Consider the following 15,891-nt stretch of genomic DNA (forward strand, 5'->3'; position numbering starts at 1 on the left):
TTGCACGATGAAGCTTTTTAAGGAATATCGAGATAGTGATATCTATATTGGTAGTGAGATGCGCTTCTTGGAAGATATTACGGAGGCAATGCGGAGAATTTCATGTGTCAGCTCCACGAAATAGAACACATAACTGATATATAGACACAAAGTCACATTATGTACATATACAAGAAAAATTTCAGAAAGTGAAGGACAATGACGATACAAAACATGTTTCGACAAAGTTACTTATTGCTCTGTTGCTATTCAAATTATTTAAATTCGGTGAAAGTTACATCAAAATAGATAAATAGATTTCTTTTGCATTGTCAAGTACGATCTATGACTTGATGGACTCTAAAATTTTTCAAACATACAGTACAGTTTTGTTTCATGCTTTTCTGAATCTCTACATTCGCTAAATTGTTTAGATATACAAAATAAGAGAAACGAGAGTAGAGCGCCGTTCATTAAAAATTAATATCGTTAACATAACACATTTCATCATGATAGTTTAAAAAAAATATTTAAATTCAATAATATCCGTACCGAATATACAAAGATTTAAATGCATTAATTGTTTTCCTCTAAAATTTTGCCATAATTGTAAAAGATTAAAATAGTTATAATAGGGACTACAAATTCTTTGCAAACTTTACCGCAAAACCAATCAAACATTCGCTATTGAAAACTACTCTCAATTTGAAAAAATTCTTACTCTTTAATTCTCTTACCATAATCAGAGAAATTGATAAATTCAGAATTATTAGACTTCAACTGATACAATAAAGTCAAAAACATTAACACGATGTATATAGAATACATAAATATAATAGAAATTTATAAATTAGAGGAACGCGATGTAATATATATTTGCCAAATCGATAGATACACTATCATTCTGAATCATCTTCTCTACACACATATCTTCCAACAAATATCGAATCTGTACTACTATATACGAGTTTGAAACCTAAAATTGTGCAGTGGCGATTACGCGTAATTTCAAAATTTATAAAATGTAATCTCTTTGCTGTTAACAAAATATATCTTACCAACGCGGTACTCGACCTATTTGTCACTTTAGTTTATATTACATTTCTTATAAATTCAGAAAAATAAGTCAATACTGTACAAATGTACTATTACTTACAGTGGAAGTAGTGTATTTTGCGACTTTGAAAATTAAACAGAAAATCTATAACACAAATAATTAACCTGCTTAATTGAACATACATTTACATGCTAGATATTTAATGAGGAAAGAGAGAGAGAGAGAGAGAGAGAGAGAGAGAGAGAGAGAGAGAGAGAGAGAGAGAGAGAGAGAGAGAGAGAGAGAGAGAGAGAGAGAGGCTGTCATATCCTTATTAGCAAATATCATGTTGTCAACTGTATATATCTGTGTGTTTCTCAATAGTATGGTCCAATTTCAAGAAGAGACGGTTTCTAGCTTTTAAATCGCAGCTGTTTGTAACTCCACAATAACGGTGTCTTTAATAAGCAAAATCTTTTTATACTAACATACACTACTGCGATAACTTCAAAAAGACAGTATCTGATATAAATATATTCGCTGCTCATTTCCAACATGCATTGCAGCGTAACAATATATATATATATATATATATATATATATATATATATATATATATATATATATATATACACACACACACACACACACACATACACACATACATATACATATACATGCATACATACATACATACATACATACATACATACATACATACATACATATATATATATATATATATATGTAATTAGCTGTACACGCGTAGCGATATTAATTACATTTAGAGAGACGGAATTAAGACATGGTAACACCCGTATAAGGAAACTCCACTTGTCTGCATCTAGGACCTGCAATTCTTAGTTACATATCTAAACATTTAAAATATATACTTATAACTTCGTTAGTCTAGAACATACTAGCATCTTTTTCTCATGTATACAAAACGCTGCTCAATGCGATTCTTTCAAAACTACACTCATAAATTTGGCATAGACACTGCCTTTTTGTTGAAATACTTGTATCGATTCTCACCAAGGATATAATTGCGCATATTTGTCATATGTAATTTTAGCGTCTGATAACGTCGAGGGATATCATTGAAGCTACGTAGCCGTGTTACCGATATAACCATTATTCAATGTTCCCGATTTGTTCGCGTAATCGCTCGTGCATTTGCTCTCTTTTTTGTCACCGTTAATCTGAATGTTCATAACATCCACAGATGGAAATTCTACATGCGATGGAGTAATCCCCCTCTTTTCAAAAGTTGACACGGTTTCGGGACACCGATTTTCATAATCAGGATCGCCCCGAGACTTAGTCACATTTGGACTGTCGAGAAAACTTTGCTTGATTAAACTTTGCGGACTCCCAGACTTTGCTAGAGAACCTTGACTTATGTTACTGCGGGATGTACTTTTCTTATATATAAAAGGCGAGCTTCTGACTGATTTAAGGCTGCCTTCCACAAAAGGCGAATTCAACGTGTCCTTACTAGATACGAGTGAATCTCCAGAGACGCCAACAAATTCGTCGAACCCAGCTTTAGGTACTTTTGAAGAATTCATGTCATGGAAATTGGAAGTAGATGTTTCACCGTAAGAATCCGTTCCGTATCGAGGACTCAAGTTATTTTTAATACTGCAAGGTTCAAAACTTGCAAAGTCACCAAAATCTTGACGCAATGGCGAATCTTCTCCTCTCTCAATTTCTTCATCCCGTAAGTTTTGTAGAGCAACCATTTCTAAATCTCTGTTTAAAAAATTAATGAAATTATATATATACACTTGTATATATCTACAATACGTAACAAAGCATGCTAAGCAAATTGTTAAATGATTCTGCAAAAGATTAAGCTATTCTTACTGATCATTTTGCGGTGAATGTGAAATATTTTGATTTCGGGCTTCGGTTCCCTCTGGGCTGTGGTAAAAGCTAAAATTTTCAAAGTCTTCTATATGAACGTCTTGCAATAACAGCGTTTCAATGTCTATAAATGTAGGTCTTCTTGTGGCTCTATGATTCCAGGTACGTCTCATCAAACTGTATAATGAATCGGGACAATTTTCTGGTCGTTCCATGACCCCTCCTTCAATTACATAACGCAGTACCTAGAACATTATAATAATTTAGAAAAATGTATCTAATAAGAAAAGAATATTTTTGTTGAAGAGAATTCATATTCACCTGATCATTTGACAAGCCTTGATATGGTTGTGAAGCTAATGTCACCATTTCCCATAGAACAACTCCGTAGCTCCAAACGTCGGAGAAACTGGTGAATACGCCGTCTTTTAAACTTTCTGGCGCCATCCATCTAACAGGCAAAAGCCCCTTGGATCCTTTTCTATAGTAATCAGTTTCATATATATCTCTCGTCATGCCAAAGTCACCGATCTTCACGGTAAGATCTTCGGCTACCATGCAATTACGAGCAGCCAGATCTCTATGAACAAATTTCTTCGCTGCGAGATAAGACATGCCGTCTGCAATTTCGACTGCCATTTGCAAGATATCTCTCAATGTCGGTGGTTGTTTAGAATTTTCGCAAACATCCGGTCGGTGACTTCTCAAATATGTCTTTAGATCACCGTTAACCATCAATTCCATAACTACCAATGGAGGTTGGCCTTGCGACACTACACCCAGCAATTTGACCACATGATGGGTGTTGAAAGCCCTTCAATAGAGAAAGATATAAATCAACTGAGTCAAAGAAAATAATAATATATTCAATTAAAGAAGCAATTAATCCTTCTTACTTCATGACGGAAGCTTCGTTAAGAAACTCTATCCGTTCACGGTCGGTTGCGTTTTCGTTTACAGTTTTCACAGCGCATCGTGCTTCCAGTTCATCTTTGACGACATCTTTGGCCAATCCCTCATATACCATGCCAAAAGAACCATTCCCTAATTCACGTATTAACTGTATTTTCTTTCGGGGCATTTCCCACTCGTCCGGCACGTAACCTGTGCTCACGTATTCTGGATTCACCGTCGCAATAATTTTCATACTCTGCATATTCTGCAACGATCTTCTTTTAAATACGTACAATATGACCAGAGAACTCGGTAGCACAACAAGGGCTAATATTAATGAGAAGAAAATCCAGAATGTATTCAGCATGCCGTATTCTTCTATATAAAAATATTTCACTTCAGTGTATGCGCCATATCCAGCTAAACTCGTAGCTCGAACTTTCACAGAGTAATTCCCAGCAGGAAGATCTTTCAAGATATACGAATTACCTGCGTTGGTGAAATCGCGTCTTGTGATGCACACCACCGTTGTTTTTATCTGTACAATATAGAAAAGAAAGACTGTATTTAGATGACAGCAGCATATATGCAAATATATATATAAGTCATATTTTATATAAATTATAATTAGCAATTTCCATTCAAAATAAACTTTTTTAAATTAAATTATCTCCTCTCTTTCTCTCTCTCAATACACATATGTCGCTTGCAACATTTTTGTTTAGTTGATAATAAAAACTAAAAGATATATCACTCACATTTTTTATATCTACTCTTTTGTACTCTATCTGGTACGTGATGATTAGACCATTAGGTTGAGGCGGCTCGTCCCAATATAACATAACCATAGTGAGACTGTTATTTCCGCCAGAAATACTCAGCTTGAAAGTGTTTGGTGGAATATTATCCGCGCTCTCCATAGCTAATGTACGATAAGTTTTCATGCTCTTCGTTGAGCAATTATTCCTCTTCAATACATCCTCGTTTTCAACTCGTTCTCTGCAAGCTTGAACCTCGATGTTGTATGCGGCGAAGTGCCGCAGGTTTTTCATCACGACACTAAGATTTGTACTCGATATCAATCGCTCGAATATTATGTACGTGCCATTTTCCATTTTATCATTAGTACCTTCCTTGTCCTAAACATACAAAAATCGTATTCGATTTTATACAAAAATGTACAATGTAATTATTAAACGTAGCCAATCATATATTAGTATTTCCTAATTTACTTTCTACTGATATTTTTACCGCTATTTCTACCGAATTTTATTGATTTTCATATCGTTTTATACGAAATATAGTAATAATAGTCTTCGAGAAATGCTTTTACCAAATATAAATTCAATATGTATATAATTTATTTTATTGTATTTTTATATTTATTTGTATAAGTAACAGTGAATTCAAGCCTTGAAAGTAAATCTAAAAGTTTGTTAATCTTACCTGTTGATCGTGACTAGAATCTTTGGCCAATTCCGCCATCGACATTTCGCTCTTGATGTCGCGTCTTCTACGCGCGTTTATCCGTTTTACATAAACCTGATTGTGCAACGCGTTCTCGAAGGCGATCGAACTGGAAACTTCCTTTTCACGCATCGACTGATCCGCCGTTTCTCGATCTGCACAACCGCATGAAGTAGTCTCGGGTGATTTCACCAATTCCTTCTCTTCCTCGGCACGTTTTCTTTCTTCCTCCGCTATGACAGACATCGGTTTCTTCTCGGGCAACGACATGGCTGTAAAAAATAAAAGTCATTTCTGTATGCAGTGCAGTAAGCAAAACGTGTATAGCGTCTATAATAATTGTACTTCTTTTTCATAAATACAAGATACACCAAAGTTAAACAATCAAATTTTGCCACAGTGTATCCTATGTAAAAATTAAAAAAAAAATGTTATATAAACATTAGTCCAAAAATGTTTCTTATTAAAAAGTTACAATAAAAATATTAAATATAAAGACAACAGCGGATTCACTCTTGATACATAATAATCTGCGTTATTTATCTAATCTGTTCATTCTAGCTATATTTTTTATCCTAACTCGATTTTTATCTGCAGTAAAAATGTATCATAAAAAGCAAAAATGTATCATAAGAATAAATTCGCGACAAGAACTTATCGAGATTACTTCGTCATTCACTAAATTAAAGCAAGATAGACATGAACTTTATATAGGATGTTAAATTCGATCTGTCAACAAAGTCAAGCATGCATTAGAAACGGAAAATGTAAATAATGAATGGCGAACATATTTTCTAATGTATTTTTTAATGTAATATGATAATAATAAAACGTTTTCGGACCCCTATTTATAAAGTATCTTTATTGTTTCTACTAATAGAATATATTGACAAAATTTGATCGTTTGACTTTAAGACACACTATATTTGACTTCTTATAGCATTTTCTATAATATCATTATATCGCAAAGAATAGAGCGGCTTTTGAATTACGTTCATCGCAGTAGTTTCTCTGATCGATGAAATTCGGGTCATCGGGCTCCCAACGGCCAATGATCCGATAATGCGTTAGATTCCCGTTTTTATGAAGCGGCGGAAACCAAGACATAACCAGCTCGCTGCTTGAATTACTCCAGATCGACAGAGCCCTAGGTGAGCTAGGCGCGTCCGGCAGTGTCGTAAAATACATGACCTTGCTTTGCGCGCCCGATTCCTCGGTGGCTATGGTGTAAGTCTTTACGTAGTAAGCGTATTGAGTATATGGTTTCAGTAGAGTGAGTATGTGAGCTAACGATTGCTGCGTGCCGTTATGGGACTGTGCCGTTGCGCTCTCGGCGGAAACGTCCTCCACCCGCCAACCGTCGCCACCGCAAGCATCACGACCGTCGTACATCGTCACATTTTGATATGGCGCTTCGATGAAATAAACAACGTAATTCAAAAGGGACCGGTAGTCATGATGTAAAAAAGGTTCCCACTCGATAATGGCACCCCTAGATGTCTTCTTTGTGACCTTGGTCTTCAATTCGGTGACATTGCACGCGACCTTGTCTCCATTGCTGTTGATCGCCACATCGTGCTCGGTGAAATTGTCCAATTTCGCCTTATCTCGCAGCATGTCAATTTTGTACATGCACAATTTCGGATTGAAATGAAAAAAGACCTTAGGAGAGCCTTGCGACGACTTGATGGTGATATTCGGATGCGTGCTCCAGTCCCAGAGCTCTTGAAGATTCTGATTGTCGAGCACCGCGAGACTGTACTTGTTGTTCTCGAGCGTATTGCCGTGTATCACGCGCAGATTCTTTAAAAAGTTGAGAGATATCAGCGGGAAGCTACGGATGACTTTCAGATAGCCGTCTATTTCTTCGATCGTGCTCAGATTGTCCTCGAGCTCCTTTACAATGTTCTTGCCGCCGCGTATCTGTATCTCGAGGCTACCCGCGATATGCGTGCACCCGCGCAACTTTTGCGCCGACGCGATGCTGTCCACGTTCGCTCCGGAACACTCCTTCAAACACGGACCTTTGCACTTTCGGCAGGACAGATTCTTAGTCTTTTCCTCGTTTTCGTATTCCATGTAGCCGGCCGGACATTCCATCACGCAGGTGCCGTTGAACGGCTTGTACGGATTTAACTTGACAGTGTCCAACGATTCGCGCGGCTTCAGCATTAGCCAGCACTCCTGCTCGCTGACGCAACGTCGATTCATGAACTCGTAACTGCCGCTCGGACAACGGTTCTGACACTCCTTGCCGGCGATCATCACATTTCTGCAGACGGTACAATTGTTGATCGTCGGTCCCGTGCATCCACCCAAACATGACGAATGACAGCATTCTCCCGTGTCGACATTGCAAGCGTTGTCCCCGCATTTTGCGTGGCATACTGCAGAGATAAATTTAAATAAAGGCGTTTTAAAAATCAAAAGCTATATCTAATCTCGCTTCTCTCTCTCTCATTAATTACATGTTAAATTACAAAAAGGAATTATCGGCTTTCAAAAGTCTTTTTAATCGAACCCGAACAATATTTTTAAAAAAATTCGATACATATATTGAATTTAGATAAGATTCTAATTAGAATTCTCTCTCAAATCGAAAAAAATGGAAAATAAATTTACCGTTTTTCGCTGCAATGTTTGCAATGATTCGATAGAGATCAGTGATATACGACAAAAGTATATTGCAAATAAAATCATTTATTGTTAGTTGCAATAATAAATATAATAATTTACCTCGTTGGCAGTGTTGTCGATTCCAACACAGGGTCTCGTCGGGTTTTGTCTGCCTTGATGGGCAACTTTTGTCGCATATTGGACAACCGTTCGTTATTTTGTTGCCCTGCAAACAAATTACGCCGAGTTCACTAACAGCAATTCGCGCATGTAATTTCCACGGTGATTTCCCTCGAGATTTGGTTTTAACATTTATTTAACGACGCTCTCCCGACGCTTTCTCGTATACTCACTACACAATTGCGGAAAGTTTCAAACCCAATGTAAAAGCAAGAATGTTCATAAAGTTTATAACTATAAAAGCTATAAACTTTTTGATTCTTGCATTAATTCGAAAAGTATGCCGGAATCCTGAAGCATTACCTTTCTTTTTCTTTTTTACATTATCAAAATTTTAATCAATTACTTTCGTGTTATTATTTTGTTTCCGTGCTCAATCTCTTTCTATAGAAATTATTTTCGAGCGACGGATGTAAAAACTAATCAAAAAATAAAATTTAATATCTTGTTTCCTCTCTCAAGAAAAAAATAAGATGCGTTACATTTTTTTTGAAGCAGAGCTTAAAAGGTTCTTCCGCTGTTGTGTACGGAATTAAGTACGCGTAGAGAGAAACCATCAGGACTCTAACACTGTCGGTTATATCGATACGAAGGTCGAAAAACACATTGCGAAAGACTCGTATTCGATGTGCCTGTGCCATTGTCGTTTCTTACAACGATACGTTTCCTATAGGACTGTTGCGCATACGAAGACTAATCGAAAACCGCAGTGTACCAACTCTTAATTACTTCAAGGTAAATGAAAACTTGTAAACAACCGAGACTCTTATCAAATTATTCGTATGTGTAATTCGGATGTAAATACGTACTCGTTATATGGTTTTACTGCAGCACAGTACGGTGATTTAATCGCTTTGGGAGACATACGGGATATCCGATGTAGATAGAATGCTACCTCCTAATTATGTTTTCCTTTGTCAAAATTTCCAGAAATATATCGTTTTCGAGAATATTTCATTTTCCATGCCATTCTTATATTACAAAGATCGAAATATTCCTCGCAAACTACTCTATAGTAATTAAATACGGAATATGTAATAAGAAGAAATAAAAAATTGCAACTATTCTGTTTACATCAGAGTCAGAAACCATAATTCGCTAAAAGAATTTATTTTACGTCGATTCGGATAAAATTTCTTCGTTATAAAAGTACATTATAAATATGTGAATATATCAAGTCTAATTATAACATATTTTTAGTAATTATAACATAATTACTAAAAAATGTTTGCACTCGAAATTATTTACACGAAGAATCGAGAAACAGCAAGAGCACTGTATTGACATATTAAGAAATGAAATTCGAGAGATCTCGAAAATAATGTATTTCTGGATATTTTTCCAAAGGAAATAAATGTTTATTTTTTACGAGGAATACGGTAACATCGATACGGTAGCATATCCTGCCCCTATATGAGACACCCTTTATATTCATATCGTTTCATCGCGAATAATCGCGTCGTGACTTCATTAACTCGCGTTTCTGCCACAACCCGTTGTAAGAAGCGAATGAAGAAGTAATTCTCATCCGCTTCCGTTTCGGATTTCTTGCTCCTTAACAATTCGCCGATAAGAGATATTGCGCCGCATCGTTTCGCTTCGCGGCGCGAAAACTCTCGCTAAATGTCGGTCAACTCGTTCACTCGTGCAAGTACAACGTAAAATATAGAATAGAGTAAAATCGAATTCACGTTGAGCGAAAATAAAGGATTATTCCCGGTTTTAAATAGATTCATTTAAGCCGTTGATTTCCTACGTGAAGAATTCCATGTTCCAGTTCAGGCGTTACGTCATAGATAAAAAAAGAAGCTTACCGATATAACGTGCTCCCCTTTGCCAGCTTTGGCGATGATGTCCCAGTCGATGGTATCGACGTAGCAGAGCGTCGGATTCTTCTCAAATCGCACGGATCCGCGTAGGATGTTGGTCAGAGAATGAAGACCGATTTCCTGAAGATGCATCATCTCGAATGCCACGAGGGCATAGTTAATGAAAAGAGAATGCCCGCGAATGACCGTCAAGTTGGGAAACAGACGACCGACGCTCCTTAATCCGCTTACTCTGGAAACACGAGCGAGCGAGATTAAGGATAAATTTACGCTGATAAAGAAGTCTGTAAATCTGATTTAACTTACGAAAAGACAATGCTTCGTCTCTTAAATACTTATGATAAGAAAGCTGTACCTGTATAAAATAAGGTATCCTGTGATCTCGACGAGATCGGGGAAGCTGAGATTGTTATAGGCCGAATGCTCCGCCCGGTCGATCAGGAGAATTTGTACGAAGCCCTCGACCACCCGGCATCCATCCAATTTTGAGAATTGATCCACGCTATTTCTTATGTCTATACTTTGGCACACTGCAATAGAGAAGAGAGGCGAAATCATATCGTAACAGAGTTAATAATGTAACAGATATACACTATATACACTATATAACTCGAGTCAATAAACACATCGCGTTTATATTACATCTCTTATCTCCAGATAATCGTTTATTTATTATTTACATATTACATAATACTTCCTCATATTTATTTATTCATTTGCGTAACTATTTGTTTTATTTTCTAGCAAAAACACGAATGCATTTTATTCTTAAAACAATTAACATCCCCTTTAGCTTTAAATACATGATTTCTTTTTAGCTGAAAAATTCTTTTGAATGCAAACGACCTAAACTAATAAGTGATGCATTGAATCTCTCTCGTCGACGGTTACTTACTTATGATTTACATAATTTACATTTTTTCAATCTTTCATTTACATATTTATACATTTATACAAAACCGTGTATTTACAATATATCCCGCGTCAAGGGTAACACGTGAAATTTTTAGATGCAAATGTCGTGATCTTGAAACTGTGAATCTGTAGACGAATATGATTATATCGCAGTATCACGGATATGATTGATTGCTTATAATTGATTGGTCGATTATATCAACCGTGTAAAAAATCGAGATTGAGAAATCACAGTGATGTACGGATCGAGAGGCGGATCCACGACGCGTCTGGCACGCGATCGTCGTCAATATGCGGTGCATTAAATCACGGTCCCTCGTCTTCGTTAATTGTCGTGATGTCGTTGGGAACGGGCGTAACCAAAGATTGTCGAGACAACGTGCTTAATTTCAACGTGAGACGCTAAAAATACCCGCCAGCTGCTGTCGAAGCAAACGAGACACGCCGACCATTATACGTGCGAGCGAACGTACCACCGTGTTAAGGATTGCTTTATTAAAACAAGGATTGCTTTATCATAGAAGGATAAACTGCGTAAGTGTAAGTTTTCTAAGCTCTCTTTGGAATAATCTCATAAACGAAATGTCTTTCTCTTCCTTTCTTCCGCGAACACGCCTCGCGATACGATTTGCATGAGGATACTTTTTTCCTAATGTGTAGCATGTCTGCGTTATCAGTTTATTCATAAAAATATGTTACATATGTTACATTACTGTGTAGAAAATAGCATCATCTGCAATTTCTGGTGACTAGTAGTAGCGATTAGTAAGATTGACAATATGCCCAAGAGTATTACTTATATAAATGTATGCGAAATTATTCTTTTTCGCGAACTATTAATGTTGCATATATTGTAGAAAACTTTGTTGAAAACATCATATGCACTCTGATTTGACGTTCTTGTTTGACAATGTGAGTTGGCAACAAATATGTTCGAACAAATTCAAATGCAAATGTTGACAGGTGTTGTCGAGATAATATTATCGCCAATAAACATTTGTCATTTGTCGTGCAAGTTTCACATAAGTATCGCGTCAATTGGCAAAATAACAAAAAGTCGCTCTCATTCGTCTTTAACACCATTCCATTATGTTGTAACTTTCCGCTTAGGTCATTTAATATTTTCGCTATTAAATGTGTAATATTATATTTTGTATATATTATCATATATTGATATCTGAATATCATGTACACAGCAATTATCATATTATGTGACATAACGATTTGTTTATTGCATATTTTTTTGTCCCAAGTTTCAAATGTTAACTGTTATTCCGTTTATTGTCGCATCAATCTAACAAGCATTTGATCACACTCGTGATAATATATAATCGGGAAATGATATTTATTCATTATTTATTATATGATAGTTATTTATTAAAAGTGTAAAATATCAAAAAAATTATAATATATTAGTATATATATATATATATATATATATATATATATATATACTAGTATATATAAATATATTTACGTATATCTATCAAATTATCATCGTGATTATTATACATAACTTTTTTTCTTTTCATTTAGAAATCATAAGTGATAGGTTTTTATTTGATTTTATTCCGTAGGACAAAATTAATATTATACATTTTTTTATAATAATAATTTTTAATATTAATTTTTACCGTTTCATAAATAGTATAAGATATATTATATAGGTAAAATTATCGTCAACGTAGAGCGCATGCAATTTACGCGAAATGAACGAAGAGTCGCCAAAAATCAGCAGAAAACGCGTTAATAATCTCATTATAAGTAGCTCTTTTTTTAATCATAATTAAACGAAGAAATTTTTGAAATTGTTATTTTATATCCTTTTATTATAGCTTTCTTTTCTACAGCGAGTAAGACTGCTATGAAAGTGATCTATTCCCAACAGCTGGCCGAACGAATCTTGTAACTTCCACTATCAAGATTCGCGTCGAATATCCATGGTTAAAGATAATTAATTAGACGAATCGCGATAATTAGTTGGTCGCGAGACATCCGGAAAAGGTGTAACATTCCGCCGTGCCGTGTCGGGATTAATCAACAACGCAGTCAAGTCCACGGCGGCCAAGCGAACCGAACCGAAGCGAGGTGAGGTGTGGTGAGGTGAGGTGTGGTGAGGTGAGGCGAGGTGAAGTGAGGCGAGGTGAGGTGAGGTGAGGTGAGGTGAGGTGAGGTGAGGTGAGGTGAGGTGAGGTGAGGTGAGGTGAGGTGAGGTGAGGTGAGGTGAGGTGAGGTGAGGTGAGGTGAGGTGAGGTGAGGTGAGGTGAGGTGAGGTGAGGTGAGGTGAGGTGAGGTGAGGTGAGGTGAGGTGAGGTGAGGTGAGGTGAGGTGAGGTGAGGTGAGGTGAGGTGAGGTGAGGTGAGGTGAGGTGAGGTGAGGTGAGGTGAGGTGAGGTGAGGTGAGATGAGGTGATGTGATGTGAGGTGAAGTAAGGTAAGATGCGAAGGCTTCATTCTAAACGAAATGTACGCGTGCGTTGCGGTGTACGCGTATGGGCGAGTATACTATCTGCGTATAACAACGCGATGCGGAGAGCATCATTGCATAACGACAACGTGGATCACTGCGAATCCCTCCTCGATCCGATCTTGTATCAAACTCACCGATTTGTGAGAAGGGAGAGAAAGAGAAGGATTTCATTCGCGAAAAAAATTACGATAAGAGAATGCGAAGAAACTACGCTGCCATGTATATATGACTTAAACTTCGCATGATATTCCTAGTTCGTGCATTATCTTCTTTCCGTAATTAGGCCTCGTTTGCGTATACATAAAGTCACCTTACTATAACGGAAGAAAAAAAACAATAATTATAATTCGTTATCGCAATCAACTATCGATTGTGAATAATTTTGCCGTAATTGTTACTTTGAGTTGAGCAAGTATACATAGTTGTTTTAAAAGTATGTAGAAGCGATCCAAGTACGCAAATACAGACGCCAAGTACGGACGACGGTCGTATAATCGGATGCATCAACGATGCTAATTGTGCATTCGTGTTCAAGATATTTCGCGACCAATTGATACTTTTTGTTCCTCGCGAGCGTTGAACCGTACGATTAATTATGTAAGCAAAATGACATACCTCTTAAATATTACAGGGAAATTTGATCGTCGAAAGTATAAGAGCACCGAGGCGATTAATAATGTGTCCGAATTTCCTTTTTTTTTCTCTCTGATATTCGGATGCCGGCTTTCTAACGAAGTTCGCGAATCAGCGAAAAGTTTATCGATCGTATTTCGCTGAAACTTCCGGGAGGGAATCGGGGAATTATACGCGCCAAGACGCGCGCAAGGAAGTCGCAAGATGGTAACGCGTATGTATGTATATGTGTATCATCGCAACACGATTATACGCGACCCAACGCATATGATACAAAGGAATCCCCAGTCTCGGGGAATCTTCTTAACGTTGCTTCTAGATGTATAGCTTCCTTAAAGCTAGCGCCAGACTATGCGCGTATTCGCGATTCGTTTATAATACGCGAATAGTGTGGATGGGTGTTTCGTCAAATATAACTAATCAAATTTTTTTATACCGTTTACGAATCGCGAATTACGAATATGCGCATAGTCTGGCGCTAGCTTAAGAAGTTGCAGCGAGCGGCGCATTCCGAACGCTCTCCTCAAGGTTGCTAGCCATTCACCTAAAGGCCGAAGCGATCCACACTCTTGACTATCATTTTGTGTGCGTGTGTGTGTTCTCTCTTTCTCTCGTTTTGTGCGTATGCGCGTGAGCGAGATGTCATCTCATGGCATTCCTCGGCTCGTCCTTAGCTCGATAGTACTTGACGATGTAGTCGTGGCGCGCCGGCAATTCTCGGCCCCGATTGATTGCTATTTTGTATTCCCGATAAAAGCCAGTCGACCCAGACGTAACGAGATGCTCTCGAGTAGCGCAACATCTTCTCTCTTCTCCTTCTTCAGTCCGTAACGGAGCGCGCCACTCTGCGTGGGACAGGTAAATACTCGACCGAGACAGCGTAGATTTCAAGACCGTAGAGAGGACTATTGTCACCTCTCTCCCTGCCCCTTTCTATGGTTAAGTAAATTGTACAGATAAATTGAATGTGCAAGCGCAGTAATTGCGGTATAGGATAAAATAAGGTGTCCGTTGAATGGGAGCATTTTCCTTTTAATCGATATATTCTACGGTACATCAAACTGGAAAATTACGCGTAAATTAGACATAATAAACGGCGAATGGCCCGAGGCGACGAGCCGTAGAGATTATAAACGTCGAAACGAGATCGTATGGCATGTGGCAGTGCTGCATTGTATTCTCGGCGAAACCGGCTCCGAGCCAAGCGAGTGGTACGGATAGCAGTCGTAAAAAAAAATTAAAAAAATGAAAATGCCTGCGCCACACACATACACGCACATCCCCCACCCCCACCCCCGAAAGAGATGACTGGTACAATATATAAAATGGGACGCTGCAAGAATCGATCGACTGAAATCGAGTGAAATCAAACGATAAGACCGGTAAAGATTATTCAAATCATGTCATCGTGAAGAGAATTAACAATGAAATATAGAGAATTAAATTTGGATCAAGTTAAAATAAATTTTAACGAATTTAAATATATACGAATTAAATTAAGGAATTATAAAATATACGGAGAGATTTTTTTACGATCGCGTAACAATCAGCGAGAAATAAAACGATAAGAGTTTCTTCTATTCGCGCGGCTATATTTCTTCGAGTAAAAAAACCTTCCTTCCACGGCATAAAACTTGTTCGTTTCGTGCAATCGACACTTTGTTGCAAAAGTCCTCGACTAAACCGGCTGCAGAGACGACGCGCGGCAGGAAAGGCAAGTGACGGTGCCGTTATGCTTGAAGGAATGAAGGATGCGATGGTCAACAACACAAAGGAAAAATATTCCATCATATTTCATCACGGATAATAAAAACCGTGCATATAAATCTAGACGATCAGACATCGAATTGTAAAATTTCTAGCTTCCATAATCGCGCCGGCACGACGGCAGATGAAAGCATGTGCACCGGTCCATCGATGAAAGTTGACAAAACGCTTCTCTATGCTTCTCCTCTATACATAGACGCGTTGTTCCGCGATCGATAATTCGGCCAAGGTTTTCGT

At 37.5% G+C, this 15,891-nt stretch overlaps 1 protein-coding gene across 2 annotated transcripts in view; it reads right to left on the reverse strand.

The window, feature by feature from the left end:
* Positions 1 to 1,766: 1,766 nt before the first annotated feature.
* Positions 1,767 to 15,891, reverse strand: part of Inr-2 (insulin-like receptor-like) — a 38,958-nt gene continuing 24,833 nt past the window's right edge. For both annotated transcript variants that reach the window (XM_070295096.1, XM_070295097.1), the window contains exons 3-12: positions 10,226 to 10,400; positions 9,856 to 10,102; positions 7,982 to 8,087; positions 6,238 to 7,632; positions 5,225 to 5,517; positions 4,537 to 4,917; positions 3,781 to 4,316; positions 3,206 to 3,698; positions 2,885 to 3,129; positions 1,767 to 2,770 (exon numbers count right to left, since the gene is read on the reverse strand). In XM_070295096.1, the coding sequence (XP_070151197.1) occupies positions 2,122 to 2,770; positions 2,885 to 3,129; positions 3,206 to 3,698; positions 3,781 to 4,316; positions 4,537 to 4,917; positions 5,225 to 5,517; positions 6,238 to 7,632; positions 7,982 to 8,087; positions 9,856 to 10,102; positions 10,226 to 10,400 (4,520 nt within the window). In that variant the 3' untranslated portion in view covers positions 1,767 to 2,121. The remainder of the gene's footprint in view (positions 2,771 to 2,884; positions 3,130 to 3,205; positions 3,699 to 3,780; positions 4,317 to 4,536; positions 4,918 to 5,224; positions 5,518 to 6,237; positions 7,633 to 7,981; positions 8,088 to 9,855; positions 10,103 to 10,225; positions 10,401 to 15,891) is intronic.

The sequence above is a fragment of the Polyergus mexicanus genome, unplaced genomic scaffold (genome assembly GCF_030449975.1).
Source record: "Polyergus mexicanus isolate NDT 795.1 unplaced genomic scaffold, iyPolMexi1.0 SCAF_4, whole genome shotgun sequence".
In the NCBI taxonomy this organism is placed as follows: domain Eukaryota; kingdom Metazoa; phylum Arthropoda; class Insecta; order Hymenoptera; family Formicidae; genus Polyergus; species Polyergus mexicanus.